Source organism: Eptatretus burgeri, chromosome 8, assembly GCF_056783735.1.
Source record: "Eptatretus burgeri isolate ZD-2024b chromosome 8, Ebu_testis_v1, whole genome shotgun sequence".
In the NCBI taxonomy this organism is placed as follows: domain Eukaryota; kingdom Metazoa; phylum Chordata; class Myxini; order Myxiniformes; family Myxinidae; genus Eptatretus; species Eptatretus burgeri.
The window spans coordinates 79,439,259-79,462,900 of NC_140968.1; the positions used below are offsets into that span (position 1 = coordinate 79,439,259).

Sequence of the window (23,642 nt, forward strand, 5' to 3'; positions counted from 1 at the left end):
CCAGGTCACTCTACCCTAGATATGCTGCTACTGCTCTCCCATCAATGGATGGAGGTCCTCAATGCCAGACAGGAAATCCGAGCCGTATCCCTGGACATATCACGTGCTTTTGACACAGTCTGGCACCCTGCCCTACTCACCAAACTCTCTGCCCATGGTATTCAAGGCCATCTCCACTCATGGCTCGCAGACTTCCTCTCCTGTCGCAGTCAACGTGTGGCCCTAAATGGAGTTCTTTCATCCCCTCTTCCTGTGCAGGCTGGAGTTCCTCAAGGTAGCGTTCTGGGCCCTGTTCTTTTTCTGGTTTTCATCAATGATCTCTCGGACTCTCTGGAAATCCTCTATTTCTCTTTGCCGATGACTCAACCCTCTGCCGTACCATCTGTCATCCCTCAGCCCGGCAAGCAGCAGCTTCTTCGCTCACTGCAGATCTGGATAAAATCACAAACTGGTCCAACACGTGGAACATGTCTTTCAATCCAGACAAATCTCACACTCTCACTATGTCTCTTCGAAAGGACCGTTTACAAAACCCCCCCATCCACTTTCTCAACAATCCTCTGGAAGAAGTCTTTTCTTTCAAGCTTCTGGGTCTCACTATCTGCCATGACCTTTCCTGGGAAAGTCACATTTCCAACCTTGCCTCAAAAGCCAGTCGCCGACTGGGAATCCTCCGTCGTGCAAAGTCCTTCCTCGGCCCTCTTGAGCTCCTGACCACTTACAAAGCTTTTGTCCGTAGCCTGATGGAGTACTGCTCTCCCCTCTGGGCTGGTGCTCCTGCCTCCCACCTTTCTCGACTTCACGCTGTCGAAACCAGGGCTTTTAAGATCATTGGCATCTCCCGCAATGAAGCTGAGTCTTTGGGCCTCTCACTCAATCACCGCAGGTTGGTCGGTGGTCTTTCTGTCTTCTACCGACTCCTCTCCAGCCTTGCCCCCCTGCTCTCTCTGCGATTTGTCCCAACCACATTTCCACAGGGCGCTCAAGGTCCGCCAACAACCCCCTTCTGGTAAAACTACCAAAATCACGAATCACTGCTCATCTTCACTCTTTCATTCCTCTTTTTCCCGCCTTTGGAATAAACTTCCTCACTCTATTCTTTCCCATTCTTCCCTTCAGGCTTTCAAAACAGCTGTTCACCACCACCTCTTATCTTCCCCCATCCAAATCCTCGATCTTTTCTACCCCCGATAATCCACCCAAGCCCACCTCCTTCAATTCCCCTGCTTTCCTTCCTGAAAGTCCCTGTAATGTCCATCTTCTCTTCGCCATGTTCCCCGTCCCATCCCCATCCCTCTCCCTTCCACAGTTCACGTGTCTGTTCCCCAATGTTTTGTCCCTTCCACTCCCACCCCTCTTGTCTCATGCCTCCTTGCTGTGAGTTGTGTGTTAGCTCTCATACGAGCCTCGACCAAGGTATACAAAAAAAAAAAAAAAAAATATATATATATATATATATATATATGTATATATATGTATATATATATATATATATATATATATATATATATATATATATATATATATATATATATATATATATATATATGAGGTATGTTAAATCCCGTTATAGTGGAGCAGCAGGGGCCAGAAAAGAGGCTTATTTAGTGAGATACCCACACCAGCAGTACCACATTTTCTAATGTGGTTATTATTGACCACCTCCTATCCCTGTACATGAAAACCAATGATGCCAGTCTGGGAAATGGTGGCATTCTGAGAAATAGGTCAATTAAGGTCGTTGACCCCTAAATTTGGCAATATTTACTAAAACGGTTATAATTTATATAATTTTCATGTTACAATACCTTGATGCACATCAAACTGATCCTAAGACAATGGGCTATAACATGCAATAACAAAAAAAACATGTGGCTGATAAGTGCAGAACCAATTTTATGACAAATTTTGCCCCCAAAATCCAAATTTTCGCATTTTTCAAATACTTTTAGCATCACTCAGCACATACATAATATAAAAGTATCAAATATTAAGCATTAAAAAGTTTCTCCATGGTCTGCTGCAATTATTCATATATAATATATTCTATTATCTTAAAGGTAAATCATATTTTCATGACATTTGGTCCAAGATGTCTGAAAATACCTGAAAATGGTATAATTCAATACTCATGGCAAATGACCATTAATTTCATGAAATGTCTTTGAAATAATATATTTTTGCAAGGAATTATAATTGTTGATGTGTATACCAATAACACACAGGGATAGATCCAGAATTTTTGGAAGGGGTGGGGGAGGGGGTTACAAATACCTATGTACTAACACCCCCTCCCCCTTCCTCAATATCACTAAATACATATGCAGTAAAAAAGTGCCACCCCTAAACCCTGAAACAACCCTAAAATAATGCCCCTGACAAAGAATATTGGATTATATAAGATGATCCCATATGCCACAATAATCCTGAGATGACCCCTACATTCCTGAGATGGTCCCCACATGTGGCACTGCTATAAATAGCACTCTCATCAGCCATGAGTTTACAATGTATATGAAATTAGGTCAGTCACACTTCAACAGATGCGATAGACCACACATACTGCAGCATGTTTTATGTAACACCCTCTTCTCTGTTAAAATGTAAGTATGAAAATATTTGTTGGTTCACAAAAAAATTTTTTCACGAAAAATATAAGTGACCACTATATTCGTTATTGTTGTGTGTCTGTCTGTCTGTCTGTCTGTCTGTATGTCTGTCTGTTGGGTAGTCGATCTAGTCGAAAAAAAAAAAATTGAGGTTTGTTCTACCCTTATTATCAGTATTTAAAATGGCGTTTTCAGTTAATACAATGGCGATTTCGATGAAACATGGTTGGTAGGTTTATACTTTGACCGAGTTGTGTGCAAATGAGAACCGTTGCTATGGACACCACCCCTAGCAAAGGGACTTTGAAATTTTTGAAAAATCATAAAAAATTTCTTTTTTCGAAAATCAAAAATCGGGCCATGAGCAACTGTGGGCAGTAGATTCAGCCATATTGTCAAAATTTTCCAGCCTGATCCTATGAAAACTGCAGGAGAAGATAGACTTTGAATGAACCCTGGTCGAAAACAATAAAAAAACGAGGTTCGTTATATCTCGGAGACTGAGTCAGATATACATGAAACGGGTATGGTAGGTTCATGGTATGTCCTAGTTATGTGTGAGAAAGAACCGTTGCTATGGACCCCTCCGTTGCCTAGCAACAGCCGAAAAACCTCTAAATGTGGGGGTATTTTAACGAAAAATCAATCTGCAGCATTAACCCTTGAAGCTAGAATCATGAATTTTCTTGTGCTTAATCTTTAGGTCATTCCCACATCGAATGGGCCCATCGCGTCAGGTTATATTGGGTAGGCGACTACCAATGTCTGCCTATCTGCTTTGTCTGTCTGTCTGTCTGTCCCGAGCATAGCTCTGTCGGTTTTGATCCGATCCTGATGAAATTTTGGTCGGAGGATTATATCATGATCGAGTTGTGTTTTCCTGAAAATGGGCATGGTCCGCCCATTGTGGGCAGAGCCACGCCCAAAAAACATGTTTTTTTTAGGGGGTAACCGATTTCAATTTGCATCTTCTCCTTGGGGTTTTGTCGAATCTGACAGGTTTCGGTATTTGGTTCGCCCAATGGCACCTGCATAGCCCCCCGGAGCTCGATTTTTCATTTTTGTCCCAAGGTCAAGGTCACAAAGTCACAAACTTAGAAAATTGCGATTTTGACATTAAAAAAATTTCTTCTCCGATGGGTTTGTCGAATCTGGCAGGGGTTTTCGGTATTTGGTTAGCCCAATGGCACCTGCATAGCCACACAGAGCTCGATTTTTCATTTTAGTGTCAAGGTCACAAGGTCATGAACTTAGAAAATTGCGATTTTGACATAAAAATCCATCTTCTCCGAGGGTGTTGTCAAATCTGGCAGGGGTTTTCGGTATTTGGTTAGCCCAATGGCACCTGCATAGCCACACAGAGCTCGATTTTTCATTTTAGTGTCAAGGTCACAAGGTCATGAACTGAGAAAATTTCGAATTTTGACATACAAATCAGACGACCGCCCAAACTTTGAGAGCTCGGATGACAATATTTTTTATGCATAATCTTGAGGTCATTCCCCACCTAAAGTCTTGAAACCATTTTTCTCTATCTTGAACACCTTGCCCGTGGCTCCCCCTTCAAGTTTGTTTTTACGCTGATTTCATCAAAGTATGGATAATCCGAGGAGTGTAAAATGCCATATAGCCTATATGACGTTATATTGTTCCTGGAATGTTCCAGAGGAAGTTTTGCACCAAAGGTCATAATCCTTGACCTTTGACCTTTAAAGTTCACAAAGGTCAAATTTTCAAAGTTGTGGGAATCAAAGCGGGTTTTCGACCTTCTTCGATGAACTAACTCCAATAAGCTATAGCACGTATCCTGTTTCCTTATTTTAATGTCCACAACAATGTTTTGTGACCTTTAAACGTTATGCAATGGTCAAATTTTTAAAGTTGTTGAACGAAACCGGGTTTTCGACATTTTGCAACAAATAACCTGTCACTCGTACCACATCATGTTGATCATTTTTATAACTTGGACAAATATTATCACATTGTCTCATCCTTGACTTCTGAAACAATCTACATCGTCAAATACCGCTCGTGAACCACCGTCGTCTTCAGACTTGTTTCTTTTTTTTTAATTATGAATAGTCTTGTGATGAAGATATATTACCATGTAGCAAATTTTCTGATGGAAAAACATGTTGTATACTGAATGTTTTGCCTACAGGCTATTGAGCTGGGGTTAAATGGTATTGTCATGAGAATGTCTAAAATGGAAGTCATTACTGCATACATTTTATGGAAGGTACATGGTGTTGTGAAAAATAACCCCCCTAAAAGAATAAAGTCCTATGAATAATGTTTATCCCAAGGTCTAAAATACTTATGAATTTACATTGAATTATTTTTAATTTAGTGGATTAAATAGACTTATTTTGCCAAACTATTGGTGACCAATATTTTTTATGCTTGCAGGCAGATCCACATTTTGTCTTAGTGTACTCAAGATTACTTCAACAGCACTGAACAGTCTATTATTATTACAGCGCGTGCGTTGAAAACAATTGCACCGAGTTTGAAATGTCCCCGGTGTCGACCACGTCTCCGGAGTCTCTGGTGTCCCACCCCCCCTCCCCCACCCAGCAACTAGCGGTTGCTGAGAGAGACTCGGATGAGATTTGTTACCTGCATAGTCCGTGAGCGTCAGTTGCGGCTGTATGGACATGTGGCTCGTTTTCCTGACTCTGATCCTGCTCACCAGATTCTGCAACCTTCTGGGAGAGAGACACAAACGAACCTTCTGAGAGAGAGACACAAACGAACCTTCTGGGAGAGAGACACAAACGAACCTTCTGGGAGAGAGACACAAACGAACCTTGTGGGAGAGAGACACAAACGAACTTTCTGGGAGAGAGACACAAACGAACTTTCTGGGAGAGAGACACAAACGAACCTTCTGGGAGAGAGACACAAACGAACCTTCTGGGAGAGAGATGAACGGACACACGAGAGAGACACGGACCAACCGTCTGGGAGAGAGACACAAAGGAACCGTCTGGGAGAGAGACGAACGGACACACGAGAGAGACACACGAACGAACCGTTGAGGAGAGAGACACAAATGAACCTTCTGGGAGAGAGACACAAACGAACTTTCTGGGAGAGAGACACAAACGAACCTTCTGGGAGAGAGACACAAACGAACCTTCTGGGAGAGAGACACAAACGAACCTTCTGGGAGAGAGACACAAACGAACCTTCTGGGAGAGAGACACAAACGAACCTTCTGGGAGAGAGACACAAACGAACCTTCTGGGAGAGAGACACAAACAAACCTTCTGGGAGAGAGACACAAACGAACCTTCTGGGAGAGAGACACAAACGAACTTTCTGGGAGAGAGACACAAACGAACCTTCTGGGAGAGAGACACAAACGAACCTTCTGGGAGAGAGACGAACGGACACACGAGAGAGACACGAACCAACCGTCTGGGAGAGAGACACAAAGGAACCGTCTGGGAGAGAGACGAACGGACACACGAGAGAGACACACGAACGAACCGTTGAGGAGAGAGACACAAATGAACCTTCTGGGAGAGAGACACAAACGAACTTTCTGGGAGAGAGACACAAACGAACCTTCTGGGAGAGAGACACAAACGAACCTTCTGGGAGAGAGACACAAACGAACCTTCTGGGAGAGAGACACAAACGAACCTTCTGGGAGAGAGACACAAACGAACCTTCTGGGAGAGAGACACAAACGAACCTTCTGGGAGAGAGACACAAACGAACCTTCTGGGAGAGAGACACAAACAAACCTTCTGGGAGAGAGACACAAACGAACCTTCTGGGAGAGAGACACAAACGAACCTTCTGGGAGAGAGACACAAACGAACCTTCTGGGAGAGAGACACAAACGAACCTTCTGGGAGAGAGACACAAACGAACCTTCTGGGAGAGAGACACAAACGAACCGTCCGGGAGAGATAGACGCGAACGAACCGTCCGGGAGAGAGAGACGCGAACGAACCGTCCGGGAGAGAGAGACGCGAACGAACCGTCCGGGAGAGAGAGACGCGAACGAACCGTCCGGGAGAGAGAGACGCGAACGAACCGTCCGGGAGAGAGAGACGCGAACGAACCATCCGGGAGAGAGAGAGAGACGCGAACGAACCGTCCGGGAGAAAGAGACGCGAACGAACCGTCCGGGAGAGAAAGACGCGAACGAACCGTCCGGGAGAGAGAGACGCGAACGAACCGTCCGGGAGAGAGAGACGCGAACGAACCGTCCGGGAGAGAGAGACGCGAACGAACCGTCCGGGAGAGAGAGACGCGAACGAACCGTCCGGGAGAGAGAGACGCGAACGAACCGTCCGGGAGAGAGAGACGCGAACGAACCGTCCGGGAGAGAGAGACGCGAACGAACCCTCCGGGAGAGAGAGAGACGCGAACGAACCGTCCGGGAGAGAGAGACGCGAACGAACCGTCCGGGAGAGAGAGACGCGAACGAACCGTCCGGGAGAGAGAGACGCGAACGAACCGTCCGGGAGAGAGAGACGCGAACGAACCGTCCGGAAGAGAGAGAAGCGAACGAACCGTCCGGGAGAGAGAGAAGCGAACGAACCGTCCGGGAGAGAGAGACGCGAACGAACCGTCCGGGAGAGAGAGACGCGAACGAACCGTCCGGGAGAGAGAGACGCGAACGAACCGTCCGGGAGAGAGAGACGCGAACGAACCGTCCGGGAGAGAGAGACGCGAACGAAGCGTCCGGGAGAGAGAGACGCGAACGAACCGTCCGGGAGAGAGAGACGCGAATGAACCGTCCGGGAGAGAGACGCGAACGAACCGTCCGGGAGAGAGAGACGAGAACGAACCGTCCGGGAGAGAGAGACGCGAACGAACCTTCCGGGAGAGAGAGATGCGAACGAACCGTCCGGGAGAGAGAGACGCGAACGAACCCTCCGGGAGAGAGAGAGACGCGAACGAACCGTCCGGGAGAGAGAGACGCGAACGAACCGTCCTGGAGAGAGAGACGCGAACGAACCGTCCGGGAGAGAGAGACGCGAACGAACCGTCCGGGAGAGAGAGAAGCGAACGAACCGTCCGGGAGAGAGAGACGCGAACGAACCGTCCGGGAGAGAGAGACGCGAACGAACCGTCCGGGAGAGAGAGACGCGAACGAACCGTCCGGGAGAGAGAGACGCGAACGAACCGTCCGGGAGAGAGAGACCCGAACGAACCGTCCGGGAGAGAGACACGAACGGACACACGAGAGAGACACAAAAGAACCTTCTGGGAGAGAGAGACGAACGGACACACGAGAAAGACACGAACGAACCGTCTGGGAGAGAGACGAACGGACACACGAGAAAGACACAAACGAACCGTCTGGGAGAGAGATGAACGGACCTTCTGGGAGAGAGACACGAATGGACACACGAGAGAGACACAAACGAACCTTCTGGGAGAGAGATGAACGGACACACGAGATAGACACGAACGAACCGTCTGGGAGAGAGACGAATGGACACACGAGAGAGACACGAACGGACACATGAGAGAGACACAAACGAACCTTCTGGGAGAGAGACGAACGGACACACGAGAGAGACACAAACGAACCGTCTGGGAGAGAGATGAACGGACACACGAGAAAGACACGAACGAACCGTCTGTGAGAGAGACGAACGGACACACGAGCGAGACACGAAGCAACAGTCTGGGAGAGTGACACAAATGAACCGTCTGGGAGAGAGACCAACGGACACATGAGAGAGACACGAACCAACCGTCTGGGAGAGAGACGAACGGACCTTCTGGGAGAGAGACACGGACGGACACACGAGAGAGACACAAACGAACCTTTTGGGAGAGAGACGAATGGACATACGAGAGAGACACGAACGAACCGTCTGGGAGAGAGACACGAACGAACAGTCTGGGAGAGTGACACAAACGAACCTTCTGGGAGAGAGATGAACAGACACCCGAGAGAGACACGAACCAACCGTCTGGGAGAGAGACGAACGGACCTTCTGGAAAGAGACACGAACGGACACACGAGAGAGACACAAATGAACCTTCTGGGAGAGAGACGAATGGACACACGAGAGAGACACAAACGAACCGTCTGGGAGAGAGACGAACGGACACACGAGAAAGACACGAACGAACCGTCTGGGAGAGAGACGAACGGACACACGAGAGAGACACGAACCAACAGTCTGGGAGAGTGACACAAACGAGCAGTCTGGGAGAGAGACACGAACCAACCGTCTGGGAGAGAGACGAACAGGCCTTCTGGGAGAGAGACACCAACGGACACACGAGAGAGACGAATGGACACACGAGAGAGATACAAACGAACCTTCTGGGACAGAGACACGAATGGACACACGAGAAAGACACTAACGAACCTTCTGGGAGAAAGACACAAACGAACTGTCTGGGAGAGAGACGAACGGACCTTCTGGGAGAGAGACGAATGGACACACGAGAGAGACACGAACCAACAGTCTGGGAGAGAGACGAACGGACACACGAGAGAGACACGAACCAACAGTCTGGGAGAGAGACGAACAGACACCCGAGAGAGACACGAACCAACCGTCTGAGAGAGAGACGAACGGACCTTCTGGAAAGAGACACGAACGGACACACGAGAGAGACACAAATGAACCTTCTGGGAGAGAGACGAATGGACACACGAGAGAGACACAAACGAACCGTCTGGGAGAGAGACGAACGGACACACGAGAAAGACACGAACGAACCGTCTGGGAGAGAGACGAACGGACACACGAGAGAGACACGAACCAACAGTCTGGGAGAGTGACACAAACGAGCAGTCTGGGAGAGAGACGAACCAACAGTCTGGGAGAGAGACACAAACGAGCAGTCTGGGAGAGAGACACGAACCAACCGTCTGGGAGAGAGACGAACAGGCCTTCTGGGAGAGAGACACCAACGGACACACGAGAGAGACGAATGGACACACGAGAGAGATACAAACGAACCTTCTGGGACAGAGACACGAATGGACACACGAGAAAGACACTAACGAACCTTCTGGGAGAGAGACACAAACGAACTGTCTGGGAGAGAGACGAACGGACCTTCTGGGAGAGAGACGAATGGACACACGAGAGAGACACGAACCAACAGTCTGGGAGAGAGACGAACGGACACACGAGAGAGACATGAACCAACCGTCTGGGAGAGAGACGAACGAACCTTCTGGGAGAGAGACACAAATGGACCATCTGGGAGAGAGACGAACGGACCTTCTGGAAAAGACACGAACGAACACACGAGAGAGACATGAACCAACAGTCTGGGAGAGTGACACAAACGAACCTTCTGGGAGAGAGACGAACGGACACACGAGATAGACACGAACGAACCGTCTGGGAGAGAGACGAATGGACACACGAGAGAGACACGAACGGACACACGAGAGAGACACAAACGAACCTTCTGGGAGAGAGACGAACGGACACACGAGAGAGACACAAACGAACCATCTGGGAGAGAGATGAACGGACACACGAGAAAGACACGAACGAACCGTCTGTGAGAGAGACGAACGGACACACGAGAGAGACACGAACCAACCGTCTGGGAGAGAGACGAATGGACCTTCTGAGAGAGAGACACGAACGGACATTCTGGGAGAGAGATGAATGGACACACGAGAGAGACACAAACGAACCTTCTGGGAGAGAGACGAACGGACACACGAGAGAGACACGAACCAACCGTCTAGGAGAGAGACGAACGGACACGGGAGAGACATGAACAAACTGTCTGGAAGAGACGAACGGACCTTCTGGGAGAGAGACGAACGAACACACGAGAGAGACACGAAGGAACCGTCTGGGAGAGAGATTAACGGACACACGAGAGAGAGACGAACGGACACACGAGAGAGACCCGAATGAACCTTCTGGGAGAGAGACAAATGGACACACGAGAGAGACATGAACGAACCGTCTGTGAGAGAGACGAAAGGACACAGGAGAGAGACACGAACGGACACACGAGACAGAGACAGAGACAGAGACAGAGACAGACACGAACGAACCTTCTGGGAGAGGGAGACAAACGAATGGACATACGAGAGAGACACGAACGGACACATGAGAGAGACACGAACGAACCGTCTGGAATGTAGACATGAAAACAAGCTTGCACACTAAAACTCAGCTCGCCGTCGCACGATCCACGATCCCTATTTTACTGTTTTATTTTTTATCCCCCGCCAACCAACTAAGTTGGCGGGGGATATAGAAATGGGTTCCGTACGTCGGTCACATTTCATTTCCAGAGCTCAACTACAAATCCCCTTCAGATATATTTACGAAATTTGGAACACATATCAAGCAAGTGGTGAACTGGTGCCTTTTGATATTTAGAGATTTCCCCCAAAAAAGTTTCTCTCACTTTCCATGGAAACAAGTTGCGTATAAAGAAATAATTGAGGTTAACCTTTGTTTCCAGAGCATAGTTGCAAAACTATGAACTATTTCTTTATGAAATTTGGTACACACATCAAGAATAAATTGAACTGGTGCCTTTTGCTACTTGTCCTCGTTTACTATGGCGAGGGATATCGAAGACTTTGTCTTCATCGGATGCTAGTTCTTCTTATTACAATATGGATGCAGAATTTGACACTGCTCCCATTGCCAAGAAAGCTAAGGGAGAAGATACCATTGACATTGCTAAGTGTCTTTTCTGCATAAAATCCTTTTCATCAAAGGAACAGCCAGTCACTCCAGTTCGTAACAAACTACGGTCCTTATTCTCAGCATGCAGACAACGGAATGACTCAGTTAGTCAGAAACTTTTGGCCCATGAATCTGATATAATTTCTGGAACAATGGTGCTCAGGTATCACAGACAATGCAGATCAACATGTAAGCCAACATCACATCAGAAGAGATATTATAACAGTTGATAACTCTGATGTAGTTTTGGATGATGGTGGTAATTCTAGAAATGGTGATGGTGCAAGTGGTGGGTGTGCCAACCGCTTTACAGGATCCAAGGCATCAGTTGTGAAGTTTGACTGGAAATCTCACTGTTTCATCTGTAGTGATCCTTGCAGCTCAAAGCACCGATTATCTTGGTCCATGGTAGAGTCATCTGTGAAAGATGACCCTGAGCATCCCAACATGTACACCCAAGTTCTTCAAGCTGCAAAGGTGAAGCAAGATGATGACATGATAACCAGACTTCAGGGTGTACCCAATGGTGATCTTCAGGGTGTACCCAATGGTTACCACAGACAAAAGTCATGCTACATCAACTGTTAGTGGTCGCTCTATCACTGCAAGTGAGAACAGAAAGCAACAATTTGCTGCACACAGTACATCAGTGAGGAGACTGATCAGTGAGTTTACATCACCCATCATTGAACACAGACAAATATTCTTCCTGAGAACCTTGAGAATGCGGTTCTTGGAGATCCTTGCTGAAGAGGGAGTGGACCATCCAGGTTCATACACATCCTATAATCTCAAAAGACAACTTATAAAAGAGTGGCCAGATGTTGGCTACATGTATGGCAAGACAAACTGCATGTTATTGTATGCCCTGAGGTGTCAGAAGACTGGACAGAGGACACATCCAGGGAAAGAAACTACCACCAACAGAAGACGCTTTTTCTGTATCTACTTCGCTCTGCTTATCAGCTGTTAATATGAAGACAAGCTGCTTACCCTTCTCCAGCCTTACCTGATGCAACAGCATATGGCTTCGAACACAGCCCAGGTGGCACTGGTCTCCAGCCTCAAATGATGAGTCAATCGCCAGCTGCTCCAGAGTTGTTAAATGACCTTGTGTGTGACTGTCAATCCAATACTTGTGCAGTGGAGTGTTCTTGCTTGGAGAGTGGCCAACCATGCACAGCAGCATGCACCTGTGAAGCCTTGGTGGATGAAGGGGACAAATCATGTTCAAATCCCTTTACTCTCTCTCTCTCTCTCTCTCTCTCTCTCTCTCTCTCTCTCTCTCTCTCTCTCTCTCTCTCTCTCTCTCTCTGCATTTTACAGTGATAATTCAGACTCAGATGCAGACTAGATATCAACATAATACTAGCGATACCCATGCACATGCGAGGGATAGCAGTACAACATAGCTGGTAGCAGACGACAGACCGTACACGGGGAATGACAAAAATACGCATTGTGCAAAATGCAAGTGGTACTATGGAACGCCAAGACTTCCCAAACATTGTCGGCATGTCCGCTAAGTGCCACAACAATTTCATAGGGTTCGTGTGACGGCGAGCCGAGTTTTTAGTGTGCAAGCTTGGTATTATAATAGAGATGTAACAATAATGTTGACAGTTTCCTGGCATTTATCTTAGTAACTGATAATATTGTTAGAAAGATTGCATTTGATGCCAAAAGTGGAGAGTTTGTACAAACAGCCATTATAGTCCTTAATATTTCTTTGAAATTTATTTTCAACAAAGTACATTGAAAAATTACTATTTAAAAAATATTTATAGTATATCAGAATTTGTACCCCACCCCCCCCCCCCCCCCATTTACACAAATCCTGGATTCATCCTTGTGTGTTGTTGATATACTCATCAACAAATATAATTCCTTGTGACAATATAAAATTTGAAACAAATTTTTCTCTTAATAAATATGAAATTAATCACGTTAATGGTCATACGCCATGAGTACTGAATAATACCATTTTCAGGTATTTTCAGGCATCTTGGACAAAATGTGATGAAAATGTGATTTACACTTAAGATAATACAATATATGAATAATTGCAGCAGACTCTAGAGAAACTTTTTAATGCTTAATATTTGATACTTTTATATTATGTATGGGATGAGTGATGCTAAAAGTATATGAAAAATATGAAAATTTGGATTTTTGTGGCAAAATTTGTAATAAAATTGGTTCTGTACTTACTATTTTCAGCCACATGTTCTTTTTTGTTATTGCTTGTTATAGCCTATTGTCTTAGGATCAGTTTGAGGTATATCAAGGTATTGTAATGTGAAAATTATAAAAACTATAGCCATTTTAGTAAATATTGCCAAATTCAGGGGTCAACGACGTTAATTGACCTATTTCTCAGAATGCCACCATTTCCCAGACTGGCATCATTGGTTTTCATGTACAGGGATAGTAGGTGGTCTATAATAACCACATTATAAAATGTGGGACTGCTGGTGTGGGTATCTCCCTCTTTTGGTGGCCCCTGCTGCTCCACTATTAGGAAAAGTTCTCTCGATGCAAGTGTATGCAGTACTTCACTTTTAATAAAATAATTATCTAAAAGATCGTTTTTTTAAAAATCCAGAAGTTTAGTGCAACTGAAGGTGTCTTATAAATCACCATCATATGCTGTAATAAAACGACGTTGAGTCGCAGTTCCGGTGGAAGTTTAATTGATCACCGTAGAATGCAACGTCAATCGGCATCGTACATGGTTATACCAAAGGCCTCCTCTTCACCCCGATACTTCCACTCTCACATGCCAAGCCCTCTCATCCAATACGAGACTCAGTGTTCAATAAATACTGTACATCGATATATAGCACTGTTCTTCATTGCATGGCCCGCGAGCCACTGGCGGCCCACGGTGGCCTAAAGTGCGGCCCCTGACGTGCGGCTGATAATACACAAATGTGAAAACACCCCCATCATAATGCGCCATAAATGCTATCAAATTGACACAATGGTTTGAAATGAGTGTTTCAACGCGAAGCATAAAAGTAACGTAACTAAATTAAGATGTGGTTGCAGCATACAAACAATTATGCTTGCAGCCCAGTTAACCACAACGAAGAAGAGTACATGGGAGCGAGGCCTAACAGCAGCCATGACAGAGTCCTGCAGGTGGTATGGCGCTCTCTCACTGATATGTTATCGGCAAAAGTGGTCCACCTCCAAAAAAAAAGTGAAGATCATTGATATATAGCATGGTTCTTGGAAGTATTATGAAGGCGATTTGTGTTCTACAGTGTTTAAGTTTGTAATTAAATTTAAAAAGAGGTTTGAAGAGGATATATATATATATATATATATATATATATATATATATATATATATATATATATATATATATATATATATATATATATATATATATATATATATATATATATATATATATACGAGCTTTAACTGGCTTTGACATAATGACCAAAGAAACAAATACATGTCAACAGTTAACAAGTGAGAGTGATTTTTGATACGAGACTCCTTCAGGCACCTGGCATCAGTGTTCAAGATGACTGTAAAGGATAATGTTCACACTTTTCATAGAGCATTGGGATTCTCACCACAAATTGTGAGCCAACCCTGGATAACACCCACCTACTCTTCACGAAAGACACCGTGGGATCTTTCATGTCCACCATTGGAAAACAAGTAGACGGGTCACCTTAACTTAAGGTGAAGGTGACCTTAAGTCCCATCTGACATCTGCTTAACGTCCCATCTGACAGAGTACTCATTGATGCAATGCCCTGTCTGTGAAACACCAATCCAACAGTTTTATAGTCAGGATAGTCGATGCACGCAAACCTCTGAGCTTGAGCCTGGGCTCGACTCTCGGCCTAGCTATATAAACTGTCATCCCTGTGTTTTGCAGACAGAGCGATTTGTCAATGTGTGTGCCCTCCCTCGTATGGACATTAAACTGGGCATCCCGTCTGCCAGCATTAATTGGTGGACGTTATAGATCCCACGCTGTCCTTTGCAAGGAGTATGTGAGCCACAATGGCTGTCATCCTGGCCAAATTCCAAATTCCTGCTCTCACCTCCAGGAGACACTGCATCAGCGGCAATACCATGCCCCTGCAAGAACTGAGGCCAATCCGCAGTCGCGTGCTGCATGTGACGATTGGTGATTCAATAAGCTCATATCAGACAGCTCAGAGGCAAATGCACTACCTCTGCACCATACTGTTTGACCTTTAAATAGTTAATATATCGTTAAAAGCAAATCACACTTACCTCCAAGTACAATCATTGCTATCATTTTGGATGGAAAATAGAATATGAACAGCAAAAATTAAACATAAAAAGACAACTGCTTACCTAGAGAGCAATTGGAGAGTTTCGTTCCCAGGAAGCTGACTCTCCATTACACCAGTATTTGTTTTTCAATAACAGAGCAAATATATAATACCTTGTTATATTTGTACCGATAGGTGTGCACATGCTTGTACATTGCTCAGCCATAAACTTAACCAAACTTCAGACATTTTGAGGTACGACGTCGGCTCATCACGGTACGTACAATGCAGTTGTGTTTCCACACAAGAGGTATGTGCCTTCAAATACGTAGTAATTACCTGCAAAGAAACGTACACAGATTAACCACCATTGCAATTCTGTCATTCCTCATGCACAGGCGACAAGCATAAAAGATGGCAATGTCTGGTCTAATTTTATGGCTCGGCTTGGGTCTAATTTCCACGACTCGGGGAAAGTATATTTTCTCATTTAAAAGTTGGGTTTTAGAAGAGCAGTGATTTCTATGACGATTTTAAGAGTTCTGTACAGGATTTTGTGCAGCGAAAAGAGTTCATTTTGTTTCAAGATCTGCAAGACAACGCTGATAAAACGTGTATCACTTGCAACACCAATGAGCACATTGCCCAAATGAACCGTTGGCTTGCATTGGACAAAGAAAAGAGATTCTGGAATTCTCTCAAATAATAGAGGTCAAATAATTTGCCTTCGTATCCATCAGAGCGCATCCTTCAGGAACTTTTCTCTCTTCTTTTTCATTATTTCTGTCCCCAAAAAAAATTGAAAATAAAAAAATAGTGGGGAATCGTTACCGTATTTTCTGGGGTACAAGTCGATACTTTTTTTTTTCTTGCTGAAGTCCAGGCATCGACTTGTACTTGGAATCGACTTATCGATGGTTTAAGACGGTGCTGATGATGATTCTGCAGCTCGTTTTAAATACCGTATACCCTGGAAAATACCCTGGAAGTATTGTGGGCTGTGTCATTGATGATGGACCCTGGAAGTATTGTGGGCAGTGTCATTGACGATGGACCCTGGAAGTATTGTGGGCAGTGTCATTGACGATGGACCCTGGAAATATTGTGGGCAGTGTCATTGACGATGGACCCTGGAAGTATTGTGGGCAGTTTCATTGATGATGGACCCTGGAAGTATTGTGGGCAGTGTCATTGACGATGGACCCTGGAAGTATTGTGGGCAGTGTCCTTGATGATGGACCCTGGAAGTATTGTGGGCAGTGTCATTGACGATGGACCCTGGAAGTATTGTGGGCAGTGTCATTGATGATGGACCCTGGAAGTATTGTGGGCAGTGTCATTGATGATGGACCCTGGAAGTATTGTGGGCAGTGTCATTGACGATGGACCCTGGAAATATTGTGGGCAGTGTCATTGACGATGGACCCTGGAAGTATTGTGGGCAGTTTCATTGATGATGGACCCTGGAAGTATTGTGGGCAGTGTCATTGACGATGGACCCTGGAAGTATTGTGGGCAGTGTCATTGACGATGGACCCTGGAAGTATTGTGGGCAGTGTCATTGACGATGGACCCTGGAAGTATTGTGGGCAGTGTCATTGACGATGGACCCTGGAAGTATTGTGGGCAGTGTCATTGATGATGGACCCTGGAAGTATTGTGGGCAGTGTCATTGATGATGGACCCTGGAAGTATTGTGGGCAGTGTCGTTGATGATGGACCCTGGAAGTATTGTGGGCAGTGTCGTTGATGATGGACCCTTGAAGTATTGTGGGCAGTGTCATTGATGACCCTGGAAGTATTGTGTGTCAGGGAGGAATTTACACCTCCATTGTTCTGATTGAATACTTTTCTAACTATGGTATTTGATCGAGCTTTGCCTTGTACTCCAAATCGACTTATCTATGAATGAAGGAAATAAAAAATGGGGAAATTAGCCATTCGACTTGTCCTCCACATCGACTTATTGATGAAATGATATTTTGAGCTTTAAATTTGACAGGTGTGAAATGGCAATGAAATGTGGGGGAAAAGTGACAACAGGCAGAGAAAGAATGGATACCCAGGCAAATGGAGCATTACTTTGGTTTGTGATGCACTTCTCCCAATCTTCATCCGAGATATTGTTTGGAGAGCATCGGACGCATTTGTTTTTGAAGTGTCCCATGAAGAGCTGTTGGCCAATGAGTGCAAAAATGCTGATAGAAATTAGAGTTAGGATGGTGACGTTTGCAAGCTTCTTGATGGACTTGATAAGGGTATACACAATAACCTTCAAACCTGTACACAACACACCAAAAACACCATTCTATACTTGGACGATGAAAACGTACTTTAGGGGCATTCTCATGATGTACAGAGCAATATGTTCACAAGAAACTGTTCAAAAAGAAGAGTGAAGACAGAATTTGATTATCATTGTGTGTAATAATCTTTTTGTGGCAACAAGAAAGATTACCATGTGTTAAACAAGTCCCTTTGAGGACTCGAACACATAATGTTGATATATAGTCAATAAACCTGCAAACATTGTTTGGTCATCAAGATCTCACGAAATTCAAGTCGAATGGTTCACCTTTCACTCCCAAAAGAACAAATACTGGAAAATGAAAAGTCTGTCAACATCAATAAGCAAGTGTAACCCAATAAGATCAATTGAGCATGAGACAAGAGGAATGTTTGTTCCACAGGACAGTCCATCCACCCCCCCTTTCCTTAACCCCTACCACCCTTCCCCCAAACTCACTCTTACCATGCTTGAAAAGGCGGCGTCCTTCCACTTTTCACTTTCCTGAACATTTTAGCATGGTTGTTAAGCTTTTGTATACTTTTTGCAATACATTCAGCACTTGATGCATGGTAGAGAAGTGTGACATGATTTGGTAATGGCATCATGTGATGTTATTGTCCAGTGCATCATTTGTGCCATTCTACCTTGAGGGCATCCAGTTGTGTTCGATAAACTTTTTTTCCCCAGTGTGACATGAGAATGGGGAAAGGATTTCTCCTCCTCCAGCCTCGGTTCAAGATAAATACATGGACACAAGGTGGCCGTTTTGTAACCCAGCAACAACCAGCCATGGTATTGCAACTTCAGATTCTGCAAATCTGTGGGTTTGATCCAATTTATATACCTAAACAAACTGGATTTTTCTAGGATTGTGGACTTGGTGATGATGAACTTTCCATCAAAACTCGATTCCGGTTCTGGGTTTGGAGCGTTGTCAGGTCTCCTTCAGGGCTTGAGCAAAAGAGAGGGTGAATAGAACAGAAAGAGGGTGAGCAAGAGCAGAAGAGCAGGCTTTGAGGACACGTGGGCTGATGCCGTCTGGACCGGTTACAGAATCCGAGTTGAGGTTTGACAGCAAGCTCTCCACCTTGTCAGGAGAAAAGGACACAGAGTCCAGGGACAGTTCGGTGCGACTGGTTAAGGTGGGTACAGAATGCGATGGGTTTTGGACACAAGATTTAGCTGCAAACACTGAGGTTAGGCATTCAGCCTTTTCTTGTGCGGTATCAGCAGTGCGGCCATTTGAGGTAAGGGAGGGGATGGAGGAGTAAGAGAGGGAAATCTAAAGATTTCGTAAGAATATTGATGCCTTCCGTTTCTGTTTGTTTGTTTGTTTGTAGGCATGATAACTCGAGAACTGAAGAAGCTACCAATGTCAAATTACACCACGTGATTCAGGAGGGTGATGGCTAGTGCTAATTAGATTTTGGTCAAAATCGGTCAAAGGTCAAGGTCACGGTGAGGTCAAATATTCGATTTTTGATGGTTTGGTACAGATAACTCGAGAACGGAAGAAGCTACCAATGTCAAATTACACCACGTGGTTCAGGAGGCTGATGGCTAGTGCTGATTAGATTTTGGTCAAAGGTCAAGGTCACAGTGAGGTCAAACATCCAAAAAATGATAACTCGAGAACGGAAGAATCTTCCAATGTCAAATTACACCACGTGATTCAGGAGGGTGGTGGCTAGCGCTGATTAGATTTTGGTCAAAATCGGTCAAAGGTCAAGGTCAAAGTGAGGTCAAACATAATTCCGTAAATTAACGTGGAGAAATGGAGATTTTTGCTTCGGTCGACGTTACGAGTTCGTTTTAACTTCGATTTTAATTTTGTCTTCGGTTTTTGCGATCGCTTAGGACGCTTAAAACTCGGTTGTCGAAATTCTGGTAAAAATCGGATGTTTTGGAGACGTTTTAAGATTGTATAAAAAATATTTCGCTCGACGTGACACAGGTCATCCCATGATGCAATGCGCTCGAGCAGACGTGTCGTTGAGTTACGTTAAGGGATAATATAATTGCGTGGAGAAATGGCGATTTTTGCTTCGTTCGGCGTTACGATTTTTGATGGTTTGATACAGAATCATCGTAGAAACTTCTGGTTTTCGTTGCTACCTTCTCTCGGGACAGCTTTTATTCGACAAGGTCAGAGGTCAAGTTGACAATTTCGTAAGTTCCAGTCGATGACTGCTTGTTTGTGTGTTTGTTTGTAGGCATGATAACTCGAGAATGGAAGAAGCTACCAATGTCAAATTACACCACGTGATTCAGGATGGTGATGGCCAGCGCTGATTAGATTTTGGTCAAAATCGGTCAAAGGTCAAGGTCACAGTGAGGTCAAACGTAATTCCGTAAATTAATGTGGAGAAATGGAGTATTTTTGCTTCGCTCGACGTTACGAGTTCGTTTTAACTTCGATTTTAATTTTGTCTTCGGTTTTTGCGATCGCTTAGGACGCTTAAAACTCGGTTGTCGGAATTCTGGTAAAAATCGGATGTTTTGGAGACGTTTTAAGATTGTATAAAAAATATTTCACTCAACGCGTCACGGGTCGTCCCATGATGCAGTGCACTCGAGCAGACGCGTCGTTGACCCACATAAAGGTTTTGCGTGTGCGCGCTGACGGGGTTTTCGATAAAGATGGTGTTTAAAAGTCTTTTTTTTATCCCAATAAAGGTTATCGTCGCAAGCCTGACTCGCTAAGCCGTCGGATTATGTAAAGATTGTTGGTGGATGGCCGAATATTACGGTTTTGTGACTTTGATAAAATAATTGCGTGGAGAAATGGAGATTTTTGCTTTGGTCGACATTACGATTTTTGATGGTTTGGTACAGAATCATCGTAGAAACTTCTGGTTTGCGTCGCTACCTTCCCAAGAGACAGCTTTTATTAGACAAGGTCAGAGGCCAAGTTGACGATTTCGTAAGTACCAGTCTATGACTGCTTGTTTGTTAATTACGAAATCTAAAGATTTCGTAAGTATATTGATGACTTCCGTTTCTGTTTGTTTGTTTGTAGGCACGATAACTCGAGAACGGAAGGCGCTACCAATGTCAAATTTACACCACGTGATTCAGGAGGGTGATGGCTCGTGCTGATTAGATTTTGGTCAAAATCGGTCAAAGGTCAAGGTCACAGTGAGGTCAAATATTCGATTTTTGATGGTTTGGTACAGATAACTCGAACGGAAGAAGCTACCAATGTCAAATTTCACCATGTGATTCAGGAGGGTGATGGCTACCGCTGATTAGATTTTGTCAAAATCGGTCATAGGTCAAGGTCACAGTGAGGTCAAACATCCAAAACATTCGATTTTTGATGGTTTGGTACAGAATCATCGTAGAAACTTCTGGTTTGCGTCGCTACCTTCTCAAGAGACAGCTTTTATTAGACAAGGTCAGAGGTCAAGTTTACGATTTCATAAGTACCAGTCTATGACTGCTTGTTTGATTGTTTGTTTGTTTGTTTGTTGGCATGATAACTCGAGAACGAAAGAAGCTACCAATGTCAAATTACACCACGTGATTCAGGAGGGTGATGGCTAGTGCTGATTAGATTTTGGTCAAAATCTGTCAAAGGTCAAGGTCACAGTGAGGTCAAACATCCAAAACATTCGATTTTTGATGGTTTGGTACAGAATCATCGTAGAAACTTCTGGTTTGCGTCGCTACCTTCTCTAGAGACAGCTTTTATTAGACAAGGTCAGAGGTCAAGTTGACGATTTCATAAGTACCAGTCCATGACTGCTTGTTTGTTACTTACGAAATCTAAAGATTTCATAAGTATATTGATGACTTCCGGACTCTGTTTGTCAGCATGATAACTCGAGAATGGAAGATGCTTCCAATGTCAAATTACACCACGTGATTCAGGAGCATGATGGCTCGCGCTGATTAGATTTTATTCAAAATCGGTCAAAGGTCAAGGTCACAGTGAGGTCAAACATTCGATTTTTGATGGTTTGGTACAGATAACTCGAGAATGGAAGAAGCTACCAATGTCAAATTACATCCCGTGATTCAGGAGGGTGATGGCTTGCGCTGATTAGATTTTGGTCAAAATCGGTCAAAGGTCAAGGTCACAGTGAAGTCAAACATCAAAAAAAAATTATAACTCGAACGGAAGAAGCTACCAATGTCAAATTACACCACGTGATTCAGGAGTGTGATGGCTTGCGCTGATTTGATTTTGGTCAAAAGCGGTCAAAGGTCAAGGTCACAGTGAGGTCAAACATTCGATTTTTTTGATGGATTGGTACAGAATCATTGTAGAAACTTCTGGTTTGCGACGCTACCTTCTCTGGAGACAGCTTTTATTGGATAAGGTCAGAGGTCAAGTTGACGATTTCATAAGTACCAGTCTATGACTGCTTGTTACCTTCGCATTCTGCGAAAGGTTATGTTTTGGTCGGCATGTATTTATTTCTTTATTTGTAATCTTGTGATTCGTCTAACTCAAAAAGTATTAAACCGAATTGCATGAAATTTGGTGGGATGATTGGTTATTAGCCAGGAAGCATTCGATTAGATTTTGGGATCGTTCGGGTCAAAGGTCAAGGTCACGAAAAGGTCAAAATCGTCTTTTTACGATAACATGGTCAATTTTTATTCAATTTGCATGCAACTAACGCCAAAATGTTCAGAATTCAACGCCTCATCTTGTGATATGCAATATGGCACAATGACGCCCATACTCTTGTTACCGGTTAGGGGTCAAAGGTCAGGGGGGTCACGACCTTGAAAAATATGCGGTTTTTGTCATAACGTGGTCAATTCTTGTCCGCTTTACATGAACCCAGCACCAAAATGTTCAGAATTTAATGCCCAATCTTGTGACACAATGACGTCATAACACATGTCACCGGTTGGGGTAAAATGTCGGGGGGGGGGGTCACGCCCTTGAAAAATATGCAGTTTTCGGCATAACTCAGTCAATTCTTATTCGATTTGCATGAAACCAGCATCAAACGAGATTACCTTCTCTTGTTGAAACGTTGTATTCACCGAGCTTGCGAGTGAAGACTCGCCAAAACCACGTGAGTTGATTGTTGTTTAGTCCGTAGCCCCCGAAAGTCGGGGGGGTCATGACATTATAGATATGTGGTTTGTGTCATAAGACCATTCATATGAAACCAGTTCCCCACACTCATACCAAGAACAAAAAAAGTAGTGGCGGCGAAGGTATGCGCTCTATGAGTGCCCGTTCTGGTTTGTTTATTTGTTTGTGAACAGTATTACAGAAAAACTCCTGGACGGATTTCGACGAAACTTGGTGGAGGGATTAGGTATGGTCCAAGGATCATGCCATTAGATTCTGGACTTGGTCCAAAGTCCAATATTGCCGCTATGGCGGCCATTTTGAAAAAATATTTGAATTTTTGTTTTTGCATTTCTACATGTTTTAAGTGCTTTCCAACCAAAAATAAATAAATTTGTTAGAGAGAAAAAAAAAACAATTTTGCAACTTTTTTTTCAAAAAAAGTTCGATTTTATTTTTTTGGCATTTCTACATGCGCATCGATCTCGTTTAGTTTCTTCAATCGTGGTTCAGCAGAGACTGATCTGTTTTGACCTACAATGAATAGGATATCAGGTTCACTTAAGTGACCCAGCAGTATTGGCGGCGGAGGTTTTGCACTCTACCGAGTGCTCCCCCTCCAGTTCGCATAATGTATCACTCTCTTTGCCAACGCACCTCCACCCTTCACCTTTCTCTCTCTCTCTTTTTTTTCCTTCTCCTCTCTCTCTCACTCTCGTCCCCTCCTTGCTCCCCCTCCAAATAAAATGCAGCACTCTCCTCCTACACCTC

At 44.4% G+C, this 23,642-nt stretch overlaps 1 protein-coding gene across 1 annotated transcript in view; it reads right to left on the reverse strand.

Moving 5' to 3' along the window:
- LOC147022136 (sodium channel protein type 4 subunit alpha B-like) overlaps positions 1-23,642 on the reverse strand; it is a 144,364-nt gene that overhangs the window by 104,134 nt on the left and 16,588 nt on the right. Inside the window, exons 4-5 of the mRNA XM_085892749.1 lie at positions 17,626-17,823; positions 15,828-15,882 (exon numbers count right to left, since the gene is read on the reverse strand). Coding sequence (XP_085748875.1) covers positions 15,828-15,882; positions 17,626-17,823 — 253 coding nt within the window. The remainder of the gene's footprint in view (positions 1-15,827; positions 15,883-17,625; positions 17,824-23,642) is intronic.